This window comes from Diaphorina citri, unplaced genomic scaffold (genome assembly GCF_000475195.1).
Source record: "Diaphorina citri unplaced genomic scaffold, Diaci psyllid genome assembly version 1.1 scaffold833, whole genome shotgun sequence".
Classification (NCBI taxonomy): domain Eukaryota; kingdom Metazoa; phylum Arthropoda; class Insecta; order Hemiptera; family Psyllidae; genus Diaphorina; species Diaphorina citri.
Genome location: NW_007378265.1, coordinates 26,401 through 48,796, shown reverse-complemented (window position 1 = coordinate 48,796; position 22,396 = coordinate 26,401). Strand labels below are relative to the sequence as shown.

The window sequence follows — 22,396 nt, the reverse complement described above, 5'->3', positions numbered from 1 at the left end:
GAGATACAATGAAAGTATAGAGAATGGAAACATAATATCTAGTAGCTATTTTAAAAGAAGAAGAAAATACCTAAAAGAAAAAACAAGTACCTACAAAGAAGAGATAAATATGTAGGTATTGAGAAAAAGTACCTAGGAAACTTGAAAAAACAATAGAATGGTCCTGAAGAGTAAAAAGAACAGAGAGAGTAGAATAAAGAAAAGTAGAATAACTCTCAGAAAGTGGAAGAATTAAAAGAGCAGAAAGAAAATATTCGAAACAAGTTATTCATACCTCACGTTTCTTTAGTGAGAATTTCCTGTCTGACTTCTCTTCAGTTTTGTCTGAAATTGAAGTTTTCCTCAAGTATGGTGGTACATCTTTATTATCTTCTTCCTTTGACTAAAACAGGGGAGAAAAAGGGAAAATAGATAAATATCGAGATAAATAATAGGAAACAAAGTCAAATCGGAGAAAGGAAATAGAGAAAGTTCACCAATTGTAAAGCAAAAGAATCCAACATAAAGAGAATAGAAGAGAAAATCAATATGAAGCAAATTCATAGATAATATATGTACATCTTAAAAAGAGCAGAGAAAAGGAAGCACTGATTAAAAATAGAAAATCAAATATCATAAAAGATTAACATAAAATATGTACAATGAAAGAACTTGAATCTGAAAAACGGAAAAAAAGAGACAAAGATCGCTTGATAAAAAAGCAGATGGGAAACAAGGGTTGCGTTCGTGAAAAAATTATAGACGAAAGAGTAAATCTTAGACGAAAAAGACGTGAAAATAACATAGAAAATAGAAAAATAAGAGTTTGTGAAAAAGTGAGAAAAGGAGATAGGTAAACAAATCAATGTCTTTTAAGAAGAGCCATGTGTACCTCAAAACTCTTCAGAGATGGTTTCCTTCCAGGATTATCATCCTGCGCGGCTGAAGATCTTCGCCTCAAGCCTAATATTGCTTCTTTGATATCATCTTCAGGTTTGGACTAAAACAAGGAATACAGTGGAAGATGAAAATCGAGGAAATGAAAGGAAATCTAAGTAAGAAAGTTATTTATTGAAATAATAGACGAAAGGGTTAAACATCAAATAAAATGAGATACAGAATATTTTCAAAAGAGAAGAAAGAAAGGCCAAATATTGTAAATTATCTAATATTGCTTCTTTGATATCATCTTCAGGTTTGGACTAAAACAAGGAATACAGTGGAAGATGAAAATCGAGGAAATGAAAGGAAATAGTAAGAAAGTTATTTATTGAAATAATAGACGAAAGGGTTAAACATCAAATAATATGAGATACAGAATATTTTCAAAAGAGAAGAAAGAAAGGCAAATATTGTAAATTATAAAAAGAGAAAACCCATGAAGAGAATGGAAATATTGAGCAAATTGAAGAGAAAGAAGATGGAACAAGACGAAACCATACCTCACGTGGTCTCAGAGACGATTTTCTATCTAACTTCTTGTCTTCAGTTTTGTCTGAAATTGAAGTTTTCCGCAAGAATGATGGAATTTCTTTGACATCATCTTCATTTTGAGACTATAACAATGAATAATAAATGTACTGATGAGGAACTATGTATTATAAATATCGAAAATTAAGAAAAATAGATTTTTTAAAATTTGTAAAAAGTAAAGATTACATTGATTTTTAAAACGGGAAAAATTAGTGATTGAAGAGATTATAATTTTGATATTATAATAGATTTTGATAGAAATGATGGTATGTATGGCAGTATCAAATTTGCGGAGTTGGTAATTAGGAGAAAGCAGAAATTCAAGACAAACCATACCTCTCGTTGTTTGAGTGATGGTTTTCTCTCGGGCTTCTTGTCTTCAGTTGTGTCTGAAATTGAAGTAGGCCTCAAGAACGACGATTTTTCTTTGACATCTTCTTCATCTTTAGACTATAACAGTGAAGATCGTTGAAGTATTCGTAAGAAATAAGAATAACCATAGCAGAAGAAATCATGCCGGTTAGTGTTAATAAATTTAGAGAAATTCAATAAGCTTCAGAACAAAATTGAAGAATAATAGAGAGTTAGAAAAATTGATAGGCAAAATTGCAGGTCCAGAATTTAATTTGAATAAAATTAGATTAAGAAATAATCATGTAGAAAACGAATTTGGTCGTATAAAGCTTTTATGGAAATAGAAAAAAACGTAGAGATATGTAGAAAAGCATGGAACAGAATTAAAAAGAAGGAAAGAGAATAGTGGACCAAGTTAGTAATGCAGATGATTTCAATATTGTCCGTACCTCAGGTTTCTTTAGTGATGGTTTTCTCTCAGGTTTCTTGATAAAGCTTTTATGGAAATAGAAAAAAACGTAGAGATATGTAGAAAAGCATGGAACAGAATTAAAAAGAAGGAAAGAGAATAGTGGACAAAGTTAGTAATGCAGATGATTTCAATATTGTCCGTACCTCAGGTTTCTTTAGTGATGGTTTTCTCTCAGGTTTCTTATCTTCAGTTATGTCTGAAGTTTTCTTCAAAGACGTTTTTTCTTTGATTTCTTCATCTTTAGACTATAACAATGAAGATCAATGAAGTATACAGTTAGGAGAAGGAATGCAAAGTAGTTAAAGAAATTTAGTAAATGGCAAAAAAAAAAGAGAGAGTATGTAATAATTATGAAAGAATATATCAAGTAGAGTCCGTAAAATTTTATGTACAAGTTGAAATCAGTCAAGTAACCGTAGAATTAGATATAATTATATGAAGGTAATTGAATAAAAATGATAGTTATGTAGAGATTTTAGGAAAAATTAGATTCTTAGAAATAGAATAAAATTGAACAGACTTGAAAATGAAAAGAAGAAAAGAATAGAGGCAATGAACAAAATTGTAAAGCTGTTGTAATTGTAAAGTTGGTTTCGCATACCTCAGGTTTCTTTAGTGATGATTTTCTCTCAGGCTTATCTTCAGTTCTGTCTGAAGTTTTCCGCCAAGATGTTTTTTCCTTGATTTCTTCTTCGTCATCTTTAGACTATAACAATGAAGATGAGTGAAGTTTTGGTAAGAATAGAAGTAGAAAGAAGAAAGAAGACAAAGTAGTTAAAGTGAGAAAATGCGAAGAAATAGAATAAGCGGCAAAATAAATATTGGAAGAAATGAAGATATTTTAACAATAAAGAATAAGATAACAATGAAGATCCATGAAGTATTGGTAAGAATAAAAATAGAAGATGAAAGACAAAGTAGTTGAAGCGAGAATATAGAAAAATGAAAACTGGAAGAAATGATAGATATTTTAACAATAAAGAGTTAGATATAGAGATAATTATGTAGATATATTTATTTATTAGGGTGAGGATAATTATGTACATGTAAACTTTAGTGGCATAGATTCAAACATAAAGATAGATCTTGAAGATAAGAGGTCGATTATGAAAAAGAATATAACGAGCCAAATTATTAAAACCGTTGAGTTATTCAATATTTTCCGTACCTCAGGTTTCTTTAGTGATGATTTTCTCTCAGGCTTATCTTCAGTTTTGTCTGAAGTTTTCCGCCATGACGTTTTTTCCTTGATTTCTTCGTCTTCCTCATCTTTAGACTAAAACAATGAAGATCAATGAAGTGTTGGTAAGAATCAAAGTAAAAAGAAGAAGACAGACAAAGTAGTTGAAGCGAGAATTTGCGAAGAAATAGAATAAGCGGCAAAATGAAAAATTGGAAGAAATTATAGACATTTTAACAATAGAATAGATTTGAAATAGGTAGAGATAGGTAGATATTATATTATAAATAATTAATGATAATAAAAAGGTGAGGATAATTATGTACATGTAGAATTTGGTGGCATAGATTCAAGCATAAGGATAGATTTTGAAGATAATAAATCGATTATGAAGATTATGCAAACACAAATCGAGTAAAGTTAGATATTCATAGAAGAAAATAATATGAGCCAAATTAGTAAACTCGTTGACTTCAAGGTTTTTCATACCTCAGGTTTCTTTAGTGATGATTTTCTCTCAGGCTTATCTTCAGTTCTGTCTGAAGTTTTCCGCCAAGAAGTTTTTTCCTTTATTTCTTCTTCGTCATCTTTAGACTAAAACAATGAACATCAATAAAGTATTCGTAAGAATAAAAATATAAATAGTATTTTTATGGCGGTGGTTATAGGCTAGGTCAAAATTTCCTAAAGCAAGCCGTTCGCGAGTTATTCAAGAAATTCGAAATTTTTGGCCGACTTTGGGTCACATTTTGGCCTGGAAGTTGATATTTGTCGCGATGACCTATATTTTTTATATTTTTCAAAATCGTTTTGTATACTTTTCAAAATGGAAATGACCAACTTACGTTTTTATCATTCTCTTCGATCTTCTTCTTTGTTTCCTTTTTCTGCAACAAAAACAGATTGAATTTATAAGTTTTTATTTTGCCAAAAGATAGACAGGTACGATTAGATAAGAAAGAGAGCTTCTGCCAAGTTGGGTGTTAATATCATTTTTGCATTTTTTCATGGGAATAATTAATTTTAATGAATAGCAACTATTTTGTGATTTGATGCTATGATATTTTGTGATTTTAATGAGTTGCTACTATGTCTATTTTGTTATTAATAACTATAACAGCGCATCCATCGTTCTTTACTTACCTTTGTCTCTGTGGTCTCTTCTTCTACCTTCTCTTCCACTTTCTTCTTCTTCTCTTCCTTCTTCTCCTCCTCTTCTTTCTTGCTAGCAACTATTTTGTGATTTGATGCTATGATATTTTGTGATTTTAATGAGTTGCTACTATGTCTATTTTGTTATTAATAACTATAACATCGCATCCATCGTTCTTTACTTACCTTTGTCTCAGTGGTCTCTTCTTCTACCTTCTCTTCCACTTTCTTCTTCTTCTCTTCCTTCTTCTCCTCCTCTTCTTTCTTGTCTTCCTCCTGAAAATTTCGAGAAATTCAAAGTTAGATCATAGAAAGAATTATTAGGGAGTAAAATATCGTGCATATTATTTACGTGTTGACAGATTTGCTATCTACTCATGTAAATATGCGCAGGTGTTTATTTTTCACATAGCCGAGGTAGGTACGAAGATTTTATTTTAACAAAATGGACTCCAAATTCTTTTTGATTGATTTGCTTTGATCTACAATGCAATATATGCATTCTTTATCAATGATTGGAATACCTCAAAAACATAAATGTGACAACAAAGGGCAGGTATGCTCTGAGTCAGGCCGAAACATGGCGTAGCGCACTGCCTCGTGCCTAATTACCAGTCAATGTTACTTCCTATGAATCATGCATTGTAAGAAAATACCTGAACTGAAAATTTCTTGCATTATTACTCATAACATTGTGATAAAACATTTTGAAAAATCGAACGCCAAAAATTTATCGTTTCCTGTTTATAAAATTAGAAACGGGAAATAAATTTGCACTTTGTCATTTATTGACAAACGTTTGATCTTCAAATAAACATAGAAATCTAATTCAAGACATAGGGTATTCACAACATTCAGTATTCACAATGGATGGTGCAACAAAAAGTCAACAAGAGATGATGTAAAATTCACAAGGGAAAAATTTCATGGAACCGAACTTCATTTTTTAGAAAACAGAATAATTTCATGCAGTTGCAGTGGTCAGGGGTGACATAAATAACATTCAAAGGGATTTGGATGGAAATAATGTGACCAAAAATCGGTGGATGCAAAAATATTCTAAAAGTAAGATGCACAAGGAAAACAAACATTCCAAGAAATATTTCTCACCATTTTTCTTTTTTACTCTGTTGAAGATAATCGAGAACTTAGCTGAAGATTAGTAAAAATGTTGTCTGGATCTGAACTGATAAACTCCGTGAAAAAGATGATGAAAATGATCTAGGTTGAAAACGGGCCAAAATCAGCAGCAATATTGTTCCTATTTTTTTAGAAAACAGAATAATTTCATGCAGTTGCAGTGGTCAGGGGTGACATAAATAACATTCAAAGGGATTTGGATGGAAATAATGTAACCAAAAATCGGTGGATGCAAAAATATTCCAAATATAAGATGCACAAGGAAAACAAACATTCCAAGAAATATTTCTCACCATTTTTCTTTTTTACTCTGTTGAAGATAATCAGAGAACTTAGCTGAAGATGAGTAAAAATGTTGTCTGTATCTGAACTGATAAACTCCGTGAAAAAGATGATGAAAATGATCTAGGTTGAAAACTGGCCAAAATCAGCAGCAATATTGTTCCTAAATGCAATTTCTAGGATGTACAATATTGGAATCTTCAAAATTTACAGAACGAACTAAAAAGTTATTGACAGCAAGAATAAAATTATACATAATCTGATAATTAATAATTATACACAAAATACATCAGCAAATTCATACAGACTAAACCTGAAAAACTTGTACGATTGGACGTAATATTTCTATTGATCTGTGATGCCTTTGGTTTTGAATTTAATTCTAATTTTACGTACACATTTGACAACCCTCATTCTTTTACTAATTCTAGTACATATAATTCTAATAACAATATAGTTGGAATAATAGTATACCTATTCAAAATGGAGAGATGATAGAAGCAGGTAAAACATAATGAAAATGGCAATCTCTGACAATATCTTAGGTAGACAAGACTGAAAATTTATAAAATTGTCCTCTTCAAACTAAACAGGAAACACAATTCAATGGGTCTTGAAATCTTATCATTCTACTAATTATTTTTTATTAGACACCGTCTTGTTTGAATAGGTATACTTTACAAAAACCTTAAGTAACTCCCCGACTTCGATATCTTGATCGCAGGATCATCATTTCAGGAACTTTCCCCCAAGAAGTATTCGCCTGAAAAAATAATCTCTGACAATATCTTAGGTAGACAAGACTGAAAATTTATAAAATTGTCCTCTTCAAACTAAACAGGAAACACAATTCAATGGGTCACCGTCTTGTTTGAATAGGTATACTTTACAAAAACCTTAAGTAACTCCCCGACTTCGATATCTTGATCGCAGGATCACCATTTCAGGAACTTTCTCCAAGAAGTTTTCGCCTGAAAAAACAAAACTAATATTTGTCTGGATTTCCTTACCTTCTTGTTGACTCTCAGTTCAGTGGAAGACTCATCAGAGCCAGCTGAGTTGCTGAAAACAATCTTGTAAATGCCTGAAGCTTCAAGTTTGGTGTTGACAATCTTAAGTCGAGCAGTTTTGCCGTCGAAAGTAAACGTGATGTCTCTGGTTTCTCGAACTTCGGTGTTGTTCCTGGAACGAAGAAGGTTACTTGTTACAAGAACGTTCTTTTTCGAAGTTTTATGAGTTTAGAAATTGGGTATATCGTAATGTTGGATGTTATAGGAAAGATTTTACTGTTTATCGAAAAGATTTTCTGAATGTTCATTTATTTTAAAAGTATTGGACTTTATTGCACAAAGAAATACATTACCAAGTATTTTGAGCATTTTCTGGGATGTCTCCTTTCTATTAATTTGTTATTTTAAAAGTATTGGACTTTATTGCACAAAGAAATACATTACCAAGTATTTTGAGCATTTTCTGGGATGTCTCCTTTCTATTAATAAGTTAAAAAATAGAAGATAACTTTGAACATGCCTTTTTTAGATTTGGTGTCTTTGAACTAATGTCAAATTGTATCACATTGTTACTACCATTGTTCACAATTCGATAAATACTTACTTGTACCAGACGACTGTGATTTTCTTGTCAATTGTTGTCAATGAGCATTCAAATTCTGCAGTTTGGCCTTCTGTAATGCTCTGAAATACGAAACAATAAGATAGAATCATGTTAGTTTTTGTTTCATTATCTTATTTGAATGATAACAAAGTTCAAGGTGACTGATACCTTCTAAAATCTGGACAAAGAACAAGCCTCCATTCTGTCTCTAGAAATATTGCTCAATATCAATCATCATCATGGTAACAATGCAGAATTTCTGTGAGTGAAACAACCTTCCCTGAACGGTAAAATAACAGTAAAACGGACATCTCCACCAATCAATATTTTTGTAGCCCATTACATTGCATGTTGCATATTCAGATATTTATACGGCGTTCATACAAATCTTTAGCCATAAACTCAACAGCATTCTTCCGTTCATATTGGTGCTACATAATATTTAATGCTTATATTAGGTACCTAGCAATAAAAGAGCACTTCTTACTATGAGCAGAGTTGGGTACCTTTTCGGTAAGGGTATTCACAACAATAACTAATAACTTTTTTCAAGTAAACTTGAAATTTGATTCCAAGTCTCTGAGATACGGATCCCACTGTATTCCGATTGATTCTACTGTCAGAAGACAATACATGTTACTGTGTTGAAGGTCACTTACGACAGCTTTGAGTTTGGTCGCGATTTTCGGTTTTTCTTCTTTGATAGTTTCTGGAATTTCGGTAACTTCCACAGGAGCTGAAGTAACTTCACCCTTTTCGTTCTTGGCTACCAGTTTGTAGGTACCCTTGTCCTTCTCTGTCACCGAATGCATTTCGAGCTTGACGTTAAATTCACCCTGTCGAAAGAGAAATTATTTTAGAATCATCATGGTAACAATGCAGAATTTCTGTGAGTGAAACAACCTTCCCTGAACGGTAAAATAACAGTAAAACGGACATCTCCACCAATTAATATTTTGTAGCCCATTACATTGCATGTTGCATACTCGGATATTTATACGGCGCTCATACAAATCTTTAGCCATAAACTCAACAGCATTTTTCCGTTCATATTGGTGCTACATAATATTTAGTGCTTATATTAGGTACCTAGCAATAAAAGAGCACTTCTTACTATGAACAGAGTTGGGTACCTTTTCGGTAAGGGTATTCACGGCAATAACAATAACTAATAACTTTTTTTCAAGTAGACTTGAAATTTGATTCCAAGTCTCTGAGATACGAATCCCACTGTATTCCGATTGATTCTACTGTCAGAAGACACAATACATGTTACTGTGTTGGAAATGTCATGTTTTAGAAATTCTCATTATGATTTGACTTTCAAAATTTAATGCACCCACTCTTGTCCAAATTGAAATACCCGTACGTCGACATGTTGTAAGTGCAATGTAATGTAAATAATACATCAGTATAGCAGCATCAGCACGTGAAGAATGTATAATACTCTGTATCTAATACTTTTATTACATTGACTGACATAGTAACTACACCCAGACGCTCCCCGAAATCATTCTCTTCGCCAAGAAAAATTAGAATATACAATTGAAAGATTTACACGAGAAATTAAAGAAAACAATAAATTAATTAATTGGACACTAAAATCCCAGAACCTTGTGAATTCATATTCTAACGGGGACAAATTTGTAAGGTTTTGATGCATTGTTGTTTTTGTTTTTATTTCATTAGCAGGGATTTGATATTTACACGTAGAACATGTATTTCTTGGCAGTTTGCGTTCGGTTACAAGTGAAATCTTGGACATATTTTTCTCGTAGCAAAGTAATCCCGTATTATGTTTGCAAGATTTCGTGTGACTCATCTCGCCAGTTGTGTTTTCTTTACAAAATGTCAATGTTGTTATGCAACTACAGCACGGAGCGGATGTCATTTAGTGTTCTGAATTCTGCTGAACGGTAAGATACTTGCAACCAGTGGCGAACAATGAGGTCACGGTATTATTCATATTTTTTACCATTTTGTTACCAATCAATGTTCAAGTTATTAAGACTTAAATATCCTACGAAAAAAATCTTGACTTGAAGGAAAGTGGAAATTAGATAGATCGATCCCCTAAAAATTTCATTCAAATGTTATTTCTCCCTCTTTTTCTCTTTCCTTTTTCCTTATTATTAGTTTATTTATTTTTAACCACTCTATACTTCTCCTAAAGGGGTTTATCATGAACCCGAAAGCCCTCAAAATCCTCTTCCTAACCCCCTGTCCTCATTCTTCACTACACCACTATGCCTTGGTCTGTTTTATAAATTTCATGTACAACTCGGTCGCGAGATGCCGATTTTGACACACTACATTCTCATTCAATGACAAAAATGTTTCGAAATAGAAAATGAGCCACAGTTACATAACATCCCGCCCTCTCTCAAAAAACAATAATTTCGTGTAGAAAAAATAAATCATTGCCTGATGTATCAATGACTGATTCAACCAAAAAAGTATTGAGTCATGAAAAATCGGAAATAACTTATTTCATTTTCACTGATAATGATTCCCCATTAAGAATCTTATGAACTTTGGTAGGTGTGACATTAGGTAGGTTTTTTGGGGCCCTTTCTTATTCTTAGTAATGGCTCTGCATTCTTTTTTCCCCAATTCTACCAAATCCGATCTTAATATGTTCACAATACTTATTATTGTAAGGTGCCTACATGACCAAATAAAATTGAGAGGACCTACAAATTTTACATCCGCTCAACTGCTCCGAAACATTAGAGAGCTTTTGCAAACAAAATTAACGTCCCGATAAATAAACTCTTTAACGTTATTTGATTAAAACTCGTTTCTGCGAATGTTAAGAAACTTGTCAAATTTTGGTTGCGAAAACTCGTATTTTTCTACATTTTTATTTTCAGGTATTTTTCCCCCGTAAACATTTTTCTGGTGAGTTTACTTACCATGATATCGTGGGCTCAGGTTCTCCTACTAGTCTACATTCTATAACAATGTCATTGAGATCATCATCAGATTGTTTGGTCACTGGCCGTTCAGTGAACACTGGTTTTGTCCCCTCACCAGGAACAGGGGCATCGTCACCTAAACAACAAAAACAACAACTACGGAACAGCTGAAGAGGGAGAAGCATTATTACGAAACAAGTGTAGAACATAGTGACTCTGTAAGGAACATAGCGGTTTTCATGTAAAACTGCCCTTCATATAATTGTGTGAAAATGATGCTGATGAATATGATAACAGCTATCTTTAAGCCGTCGCGTCGGAGTAACAGTAACAAAATATGATAACAACATGAGTACGATCCATACTCATCAATAATTGATTTATTTTATTATCAATACTTATGAATTAATTATAATTAATATACCCACATACAAATTTTTCCTGTTTTTATCATTCACAGTAAACAATTAAATTTTCTCCCTACTAGGGATATTCCTGACCCAACCGGATTTTATGCCAATGAATTTTCTAGATCTTTATAATCAACCATTTTTTCTAGTAGCTAGGTATAAGTATAATTTATTAGAGTCGATATTTTCAGGGTAGCTCCAACCTCTAAGGACCATGACCATAGTAACTTATTTGAAAATTGCAACAAAGGCATAAAATGCAAGATGTATTTGATTTTTTTTCAAAAACTAATAAGTTCTTTCACGGTAAGTTTTCCTATTAGATTGAATTTTTGTTTCGAAGTCAATTAGATAACAAATTCAAAGATCTTAAAAAAAAATGTAGTGACAGTTCTAAGTTCCCGTATGAGTCCACATTTTTTTTTTTTTTTTTTTTTTTTTTTTTTTTTTTTCTTAAAAAAAAGGAAATGACAAATCGTAATAACCTAATAACTTTGTCATTCAAACATTCTGAGTTTTTCTTCGTGAATTAAATAAATGACATAATCACCCTTTGGACCTCAGAAGTATTCTAGAAAGGACAGTTTTACGTGAAATATAAATAGGTAGATACCAATCTGAAGATGAAAGAGAGACTAAAATCACTGCCATCAGTTGTGTAGTTGAGCGCACTTCCCTTTATTTTTTCATAGGAGAAGAAGGTGTACAGATATTTTTACTTAGTTGGCAAAAATATGCATAAAATGTCTTGAAACCATTTCCCTACATTTGCAGTAATTCCCTTTAATTTATTCATTTGTCATTATTACTATCAAGAGGGAACTTCTGATTAGGTAAGTACCTGTACTTAACTGCGAATATCACTTTGGCATTAATTTTGTTCGGAATTAAGTTTTCAGCAAAATATTTCTAGTGTAAATCCCTGTAAAAATAAAAGCTAATTTAGTTCATTATTACTCCATTTTTTCTTGGCATGAAAATGTAACTTCTCGCTGCATTCAACATAAAAAGTAGAAAATTTCACAAATTAGAAGTAGATCACTGAATTAGTTTCAGTTTGAACACAAGGGAATTCCTTGTAAACCTTTTCTTTTCGAATATAATTAGATGTACCTACGTTTCAAAATTATGACGGACAAAAATAGAATAGGTACAAGTTGTTGTGTTGTTACAAATGTCGGAATATTTGAACATTCCGAAATAGGCAGAAGAAAAACAAAATTCATATCCCAGGGAAGGTGGCTACTCAACTGATCGAAAAAATTTAAATAATTCAATAAATAGAAAGACATGAGAAATATTAGGTAGGTAGCTGCCGAAAAATGATATGGTCATTAGATACCACCTAAAATTAACAGGTGAAAAATTGGTCAATGTACAAGTTTAGTTCAGAATAATATCATTGACTTTCAAAAGACCAAAAGTCGGCCAAAAAAACAATCCGAAATCTTTCGTTATTAGAAAAATACTTCTCCCACTAAAAATGTTGCATTTGTTTCTATTTACACTGCATATGGTTTTAGTGAGTTAGCGTGTTTTTGAAACAACAAATTATACAGGCGGCGATGCATTGCAATAAGGCAAAAGTTTATTTTGGCGTGGAATTTTCAAATCTACATTTCAACACGTAATTCAAAACTTTCTTTCAATAGTATATTCAACAACATCAATCTCTCCACTCAAGAATAACAAGCAATATCAACATTGCAAGTCCGCTATAAAATTTTCTCGTGATTAGTAGGTGTCTATTATTATTGTAAATATTTAATGCAAAATAAATGTTATGGCAAATGATTCATGTTGTTATTGCGATCATTATTATTTGTTATACATCATTTTGTTTTATGTTACACATGGATTAAAAAATCAAATTCTTCAAGTCGTGACATTTGAAGGTCAGCCATTTCTACAAAATGATGTATAATCCGTTAAAATATTCATACTTCTTATCTTATCTCTATAGACTAAACAAAGCTATACAATAAATAAATCGGTGTTGATTTTCCATCTAATATCCATTTAGCTACCAATTTTCACTTAATAATGGATTAATAAAGATTTCTGTGAGCCCCATTTTGTCTAGAACATTACCCATTTTGTTGCTTTCAAGACATACAAAATAATACCGTAATGGTTTCTTTGCTGTTTTGAGAGCTACTTTTAAAGATTATTCAACAATTACCAAATCTACCTACTCATGCTTTGAAGCATCAATATGTTATACTCTACTAAATTCAATCTAGAGCTGTGCTAATGAAAGAACTAAGAACAAAATTCCTGATTATTATTATTATATATTTTGCTAAAATAATGTTCAACAAGAGATTTGGCCATTGAAATAAATAATCAATGTATTAAAATCTAATTTATTGATTGTATTAAAGATTGCACCCGATTCACTATTGCAAATATGAGATTTGAGACCTACCATTGTAAAAGTGGCATTAAATCCTTTTTGGCATTAAATTTAATCTTGATAGCAATAGGTACAATGGTACATGACAATTTTTGTAAGTTAAAAAGCATATTTTTATATTTTTAATTGTTAATTAATAGTTTGTATGAATTGTATTGAATTTCGCCATTTTATTATTATATTATTGGTTCCATGTTCTTTCTTTAGCAGAGCTCTAGAATACAACCTATAAACCATAATACTGCAGGTACGATATTGTGGCTTATAGTGGTGTCTGACTAAAAGTTGGAACTTCTACTCACTGTCAAAGTTGAGGGAAATGGTGGCGTTACTCTCCCCCAGTTCGTTCTTGGCGGTGACTTTGTATTTGCCGGCGTCTTCGATTGTGACGTCGATGATTTCCAAGGAGGCAAAATAAGAATGGCCATCCTTGTCTATGGAAAACTGAAGCAGAAAGGAAGGAAACACAAGGTTATGTTAGTATTAGGACCGTATACATACCCTCTGTCGGGAGAGGAGCAACCAGGCCCATAATAGAATAGAATCAGGGCTGTATTTAGGGGCTCGGGATTGTTTTTGATCCTCAATGTAATACTATACTAAAAAATATTGGCCTATAACTTGGAACATCCACCCCTTAATAAGCCATTCTTCGGATTCTTTTATTTCTAGCTTAGTAAAGATGTGTCCAAACATACTCGACGCAAACCGTACACTGCCTCGACAGCATAGATTCACCTCATCAATCGACGGCCGATCAATGACATCGAATAAGTGTCAGTTACAGTTTCTCTTTGTCCATAATTTCAGCCACTCATCCTCAGACCGTCTGGCAAACCCAGACCGCGGGTATAACAGGCAGGTCGGAAACTTACCTTGTGTCTTTTGTCTTCTTTGACTTGTACTCCACTATGGGACCATATCACAGTTGGTGCAGGGTCGGCTTGGATCCTACATTCGAACAATAGTCTTTTGCCATCGTCTTCTTGTCGGATTGATGGCTTCTTTAAAAATGTGGGGGCCAATCCATCGATTTGTCTGCAAGGAAGGAAACATAATTGTAAGCATACAATATCCCCAGAAAAGAAAAGAAAATATATATAAAATTTGTGTAAATAATAAGCTCATTATGCCGGTCACTCACACTCAGGTGGGTCTGAGCGTGAGTGACTAAAATTGAAATTAACAGGGGACTAAAAATCTCCCTTAACCTCTAACATTTTACAGACCAAAAAGATGTTAAACAAATTTATTTATTTTTTCGACACTTCATGGGTCAAAGTTTTTTTCTTCTTCTTCTCCATTTTCTTTTTTTGAGAAACAATCTTGTGTCGTCTGATGTGTTCTGGGACACTTCATGAGGGTCTAGGCCCCCTGTTTGCACGTAATAAAAGTCACACATTGAAACAGAATTATGACTTTTTGCCTCTCCGAACAATGTTAACGCTTCTTGAAAATAAATTAGAAAGACGTTGAACATGGGCCAGAATTTTCAAGTTTAACCCCATCGTGGTTCAAATTGTGCGAACAGTGAAAGTGAATATGACGAAATAATAGGTCAAATGAGAAATGAATGAGGGTTTGGCGGTCATTGACAAATTATCAAATTCCTATATAACCAGGAGCTAGCTACCTACTGACTGCTATAGGTTTCAACTTATTTACTCAAAAATCTATGTTACTTAGAATATGTATTTTCATGAAGATAATATTATATTCATAGCAATATAAATTTAATTAGGTAGGTAGGTATATTATTAAATTCATTTAGGGCGTCTACTCGTAAAATTTTAATCAAATCTTAGCCCAAAGCAATAACTCTAGGGCTGATTGAGAGGTTGACGAAAAACGCCGAAACCGTCACGGGAAAAGGCGAAGAAGAAGAAGAAAAAAGAAGAAGAAGACGACGACGAAAACAAAGAAAAAGAATAATAATAATAAGAAGAATTAAAGTAACTTAAAATGAAACTTACTTTTCGGCGGGGTCATCGGCAGCTGCAACAGAAAACGAAACAGACATCACGATATAAAACTCGGAAATATTATTTATTTATTATATTATAACTATGTTTCCATTACCTAATTCAAAAATGGGTTTACCCCGTAGGTTAGTTAAAATTAAGAATTTCATTTATATGAAATGAATTTTAGTACCCATTGTCAGCTTAGGACCAATATCTCAAGTTTTTATTACCAAGATAAACTACGGGTAAATATCTGTTTGTACGATCCATACTCATCAATAATTGATTTATTTTATTATCAATACTTATGAATTAATTATAATTAGTATACCCACATACCAATTTTTCCTGTTTTTATCATTCACAGTAAACAATTAAATTTTCTCCCTACTAGGGATATTTCTGACCCAACCGGATTTTATGCCAATGAATTTTCTAGATCTTTATAATCAACCATTTTTTATAGTAGCTAGGTATAAGTATAATTTATTAGAGTCGATATTTTCAGGGTAGCTCTAACCTCTAAGGAACATGACCATAGTAACTTATTTGAAATTGCAACAAAGGCATAAAATGCAAGATGGATTTGATTTTTTTCAAAAACTATTAAGTTCTTCCACAGTAAGTTTTCCTATTAGATTGAATTTTTGTTTCGAAGTCAACTAGATAACAAATTCAAAGATCTTAAAAAAAAAAAAATGTAGTGACAGTTCTAAGTTCCCGTGCAGACAGTACTAAGTGACCGTACAGTACAGACTAAGTTCCCGATCTTAAATGTTACAAAGGGCAAACAATACTCACGACTAAAATTTAAATTTATCGAGGCGGCCACTTCACCCATCTTGTTCTTGGCTTTGACCTTGTAAAGGCCGGCATCTGTCTCAATGACGTCATCCAACTCGAGTGCCACTAGGTATTTGTTCGTGCCGATGGGCGTGGTCTTCATCACCGTTCGGGTATCCTCGGAGAGTTGTGTCTCGCCGCGAAACCACACGATGTCTGGCTTCGGGTTGCACAGGAGTTGACACTCGAAGATGAGTCGGTTCCCTTCATCCTCCTGCCTGAGTTGAGGCTTTTGAGTAAAACTCGGGGCAAAGTCCTCAGCTATCCCCATTTTTGGATTTCGGAGTCGTCGTTATCTCGATAGTTCCGTGTCTGAAAAATATTGTTCAAAAGTGACGCTTAGGGACTAGAGGATTTACACTTAGGGATTAGAGGATTTACTCATAGGGACAAGATGATTAAAACTTAGGGACAAGGAACATTACAGGTAAAGACAAAGAAATGTATGCTTAGGAACAACAGGCTTTATACATACTCATCGAGACAAGGAAACTTACAGTGAAAAACATAGGGACAAGATGATTAAAACTTAGGGACAAGGAACATTACAGGTAAAGACAAAGAAATGTATGCTTAGGAACAACAGGCTTTATACCTACGTACTCATCGAGACAAGGAAACTTACAGTGAAAGACAAGAAAATTTACAATTAAGGACAAGGATTTTACACTTAGGAACAAGAGTATAATAATAAGGGGCAAGGAAACTTAGCAATCGGAAAATGTACTCTTTAACAAGAGGATTTAACTTTATAGGTACATGGAAAGTAACATTAAAGGATATCAAAGGAAAGTAACATGATTTTACAAAACTGAATAAAAAGGCTAAAATTTTAGAAAAAGCCTGTATAAGTATTTAAGTTTTCAAACATATTTCCTTCAAACATTCACCCTCCTTGAGTTTTTCTTCTACGATCAAATTCACTCACTAGTTTTGTGCAAATAGCACATCCACACTTGTATTCAATATACGTAACGGTACTAACAACACATACACTAATTAATTCAATACAAGTAATGGTACAAATGGCACATCCACTAATTAATTCAATAAAAGTATAGGTACAAATAGCACATACACTAACGTATTCAATATAGGTAATGGTGCAAACAGCACATCCACCAATGTATTCAATATAAGTAATGATACAAATAGCACATCCACCAATGTATTCAATATAAGTAATGGTGCAAACAGCACATCCACCAATGTATTCAATATAAGTAATGATACAAATAGCACATCCACCAATGTATTCAATATAAGTAATGGTACAAATAGCACATCCACCAATGTATTCAATATAAGTATATGTACAAACAGCACATCCACTGATTCATTCAATGAAAGTAATAAATAGTACTAATGGTACAAACAACACATTAATTAATTCAATATAAGTAATGGTACAAAGAGCAATCCACCTAATATTTCACAAAGAAAGTGAGTCTCCTAGTAAGAAGAAATGAAAATGAAGCTTATACCGATAATTTCAAAAATCACCGGTGTATTGTAGAAGATTATAATATACATATTATTACAATTAAGGACAAGGATTTTACACTTAGGAACAAGAGTATAATAATAAGGGGCAAGGAAACTTAGCAATCGGAAAATGTACTCTTTTAACAAGAGGATTTAACTTAGGTACATGGAAAGTAACATTAAAGGATATTAAAGGAAAGTAACATGATTTTACAAAACTGAATAAAAAGGCTAAAATTTTAGAAAAAGCCTGTATAAGTACCTACTAATATTTAAGTTTTCAAACATATTTCCTTCAAACATTCACCCTCCTTGAGTTTTTCTTCTACGATCAAATTCACTCACTAGTTTTGTGCAAATAGCACATCCACACTTGTATTCAATATACGTAACGGTACTAACAACACATACACTAATTAATTCAATACAAGTAATGGTACAAATGGCACATCCACTAATTAATTCAATAAAAGTATAGGTACAAATAGCACATACACAAACGTATTCAATATAAGTAACTAGCCGAAACCCGTCGCTTCGCTCCGGATTTCTGCTAGTAAATCCTTAAGGCATGGCCGTTCATGTCACTCATCCATTTAGTGGTCTTGCTCGGCGTAGCTTAACAAAAACGAACCGGAAAATAGCCTATAACCTTCACGGGAGTGCAAGCAATAAGTTGACAAAGTTTCATAGCAATCGGATGAGCGGTTTGGCCAGGCATAAAGTTCGAACACACACACAAACATTCATTTTTATATATTAGATGGTGCAAATAGCACATCCACCAATGTATTCAATATAGGTAATGGTGCAAATAGCACATCCACCAATGTATTCAATATAAGTAATGGTACAAATAGCACATCCACCAATGTATTCAATATAAGTAATGATACAAACAGCACATCCACCAATGTATTCAATATAAGTAATGGTATAAAGAGCACATCCACCTTATATTTCACAAAGAAAGTGAGTCTCCTAGTAAGAAGAAATGAAAATGAAGCTTATACCGATAATTTCAACAATCACCGGTGTATTGTAGAAGATTATATTTATGTATTATTTCCTTCTTGAAGTAATGCGAAAGCGGTTCCAAGGTACAAAAAAAAAAAAAAAAAAAAAAAAAAAAATCTGGTGTGAACATCACACGACTTTCGTTATCCTATTGAATTATGCTTTTTTGGGTGTTCTTCTATTGCAACTTTTACAATATCTCTAACCGTTTAGTGAGAATAGCTGAAAACTGCCAAAAAGCGGTCGAAAGCCGCCAAAAAGCGGCAAAATTACGCCAACCGCAGCACCTATCTTAACCAAAATTTTAGTGTTACATCCTTGTCACATTTGACAGCTGCATACCGAATATCAAGTCTTTAGCTCATACGGTTCCCGAGATATTATTGAATTACATTGAAAACCGCCAAAAAGCGGCAAAATACCGCCAACCGTTGCACCGATCTTAACCAAAAGTTTTGTGTCGCATTATTTTCACATTTGACAGCTGCATACCAAATTTCAAGTCTCTAGCTTTTACCGTTCTCGAGATATTTTGTTTACAGACAGACACACGGACCAATGGCTGAAACTTTGGATTTAGGCTTTAGGGACCTCAAAACGTGTTTTGGCACTAAAAACTGACCACCGAAAATGTGAACCGATTCCATTACTTTCCTTCCTATAGGATAAGGAAAGTAATAAAAAGGTATTATTTCCAGAATTCAAGAAGTACTATCGGTAACCGTGACAAACTATCGTGGTAACTGTCAGTAACCATGGTAGATTTTTGGTAATCATAATCACACAATATTTTCAAAGACTGTAAAATCGGATATACAAAACAAAACAAAACCGGATAGACTAGCAACTTGGCCGCTATAATACCCTGTAGGTATAGTGTATAGTAGAAAACGACAAACTTCACCTCCGAAAATATTATAAACAACAAACACTATATTTATAATATCGGTAACAGCTCGAAATGTCTGAGATGCCATACCCAAGGAGCACATCTTCTCATATACGAAACACCGAGCCATAAATTCAAACAAACATTCAAATGTCAAGCAAACAAATAGAAGCTAAGAATAATCAACACGTCAGACAAAATATTAAAATATTGACATGTTAATGAACCAGTTTGAATGCCATCACTTTGATAGACTATTGAACGAATGAAGCTTTAAGTAGTAACTCGCCTTTTTTTTCTGGGGATAGCTTTCGAATGATGGGTCCGACTTTGTTGAAATTTGGTAAAAATCTTCAAAAAATAAGGGATATTTGTTGATTGGGTTTTAAACCTCATTGGACAGTGGAGTCTTTTTCTCAGTGAGCTATACACTTCACTAAAATTGGATAAACACAATCACAAGTACGTAGATAATGAAATTAAAAAATCTGGCCATAGTAAGACATTTTTCTAGGTAAAAAATGTGAAATTATTGCCTAGGTCCTAGGACAATCTCTAATTATTTATCCTAGTTTTTCCCCTGGGAATTTTATAATCTCAATATTTCTCAAGCCATAAAAACTTCTGGGACGATATCTAGGTCATAAAACGAAAATCTCATGCACATTTCTACGGGCTTAGTTTTTACATGGTTTTATTTCCTTTTCAATATTATGAAGTAGGTAGATGAAAAACTGACAATAGGATATTGTGTCCAATTTGTCAGACTTGAAAAAATATTCTTTGTTTTCCAATAAGGAATGGTTCTTGTCTAATATTAGCTACCTGGTATTTTTTTTTTTTTTTTTGTATCTACATGACTTTGCCAACAAATCACTAATAAAATTTGTATTTAGGTAATACAAATACTATAGGTTTTCAATTAGAACATTTTTGAAAATTTATCAAATTTGTTCATGGAAGACTCAGTAGGTAACTTTGTGAAGTTGCATATAATTGAGGAACGAAACTACTAAATAATTTGTACCTATTGAATGTCCACAGTCCACAGTTTGTATTCATTTTTGAATGTTAGAATCAGATCACCTTTTAATATTAAGGAATCATCAGCCTTTATAATTAGCTTAAAATTATAATTACCCTAATCAGTCCAGCCAACAATCATAGGCTATAATTTACGTGTTTCCTATAAAATGTCGCCGTAAAAGAATTTTAAAAGTTAGGTACAAAATTTTAACTCCAATCCAAAGAACCCGAAAGGTAACCTTCGTAGATGTAAAGAACCAATTTATTTATATGTAACTTCAATAACTTGATAAATATTTATGTTTACGAAATATCCTTTACACGAATTTGTAAACTTAGCACATCCACTAGAAAGAAGAAACCTTAGGTTTTGTGCTTTGCATATTGCATAAACGCACGAGTTATACGGCGGTCATAAAAATAATTCTAAAATGAAAAGATTCCTGAATACTCGTAGTCCAAGGAAGAGGTTCAAAATTTGCACTGAAGAAGAAAGTAGAAAGCTTCTACTTTTCGAGTTATTATTTTATTGGACCTTTAAGAGATTCTAGGAGTCTGAGGACCTATAGGGATTTTTCCGAACCAGTAAGGGGGGGGGTCAAAAACATTTCTGCGAAAGTCAGAAAAATATAGGAAATGCGAAAATCTTATTATTATTTTTTTTTTTACTCATTATTGGAAGAAAAAATACAACATTTCAAGTACCTACCTAGTCTAATTAAAAATAAAGTAGGTCATATTATTTATTGATTTATTTATTTATTCCTTCCTATTGTAATTAGATATATTTTTGAGCCACCAGATTTTTTTTTTTTTTTTTTTTTTTTTTTAAAAAAATGTCAAAACTACCAAATAAAATTATTCTTGAACTCGTATTCTTAAACCATGTGTATTTTTACTTTCTATTACTACAGTTATTTCCTTAGACCTTCAAAATAGGCCTATTATATCGATTATTGAATATTTCAACAGCTGAAATTGCTGTTTGATGAACGGGCTTTTGACATTTTAGAAAAATAGTCAATTAATTTACAAAGTTTGATGGCCAGACATGTATACGTATAATGATTTGGACACCTAGTACCTACAGCTGATTGGATATTTCAGTTACTTAGACCAAATTTCAAGGTCACTTTTGACTAATTTAGGTAAATTAATATTGAAATAAATAATCTGATTGGCCTATTGTAGAAAACAATGTATCGTCAACCAATTAGAGTCTTCCTTTGATTATTTTCAAAAAGTAGTTATTTAATCAAAGTTCAAACTAAAACTGATTATGAAATCAATCCTTATAGGTACCTACTATCTTCCTAATTCTAAGACTTGGAACTTTTGGGACAGACTAAAATGACAAAATGGTTGTGTCTTACGGTTTTCGGTATAAATAATCCAAATTAATCCAAACTTTGCACAACTGTAGACTCAATAACATTTAATAGCACAGAACATTATTCACTTTAGCACTTTTGTGGTAAAATTTCCAACTTTAGCACACATTTTAAATACACTCTTTATAAATAAAAGACTTATTTCACAAGCTTGATCAATTGAAGACTTATTTGAGGAAGTATTTAACAGGTTTATTTTTTATTAGATATAATTCAGTATACTTAATCTAGGTAGGTATTTCCACAAAAGCTCTGTTTTATTGACATTAATCTCGTGGTAATCTACTTTGACCGATAGTTTGTAAAGGACATTAGTCAATAGACACTTTGTTTATCAAGATAAAAAATGAAAATTTGTGGAATATCATTATCACTTTCATTAAAATTACTA

General features: G+C 32.5%; 1 protein-coding gene across 1 annotated transcript in view; it reads right to left on the bottom strand.

The window, feature by feature from the left end:
• Nucleotides 1-22,396, bottom strand: part of LOC103512392 (twitchin-like) — a 100,214-nt gene that overhangs the window by 77,550 nt on the left and 268 nt on the right. Inside the window, 19 exon segments of the mRNA XM_026825876.1 lie at nt 275-382; nt 872-979; nt 1,422-1,535; nt 1,789-1,902; nt 2,422-2,523; nt 2,880-2,984; nt 3,447-3,554; nt 3,948-4,048; nt 4,303-4,345; nt 4,602-4,628; nt 4,797-4,886; nt 7,043-7,214; nt 7,647-7,726; nt 8,306-8,488; nt 10,561-10,700; nt 13,693-13,834; nt 14,266-14,428; nt 15,364-15,385; nt 16,156-16,509. Coding sequence (XP_026681677.1) covers nt 275-382; nt 872-979; nt 1,422-1,535; nt 1,789-1,902; nt 2,422-2,523; nt 2,880-2,984; nt 3,447-3,554; nt 3,948-4,048; nt 4,303-4,345; nt 4,602-4,628; nt 4,797-4,886; nt 7,043-7,214; nt 7,647-7,726; nt 8,306-8,488; nt 10,561-10,700; nt 13,693-13,834; nt 14,266-14,428; nt 15,364-15,385; nt 16,156-16,468 — 2,235 coding nt within the window. The 5' untranslated portion in view covers nt 16,469-16,509.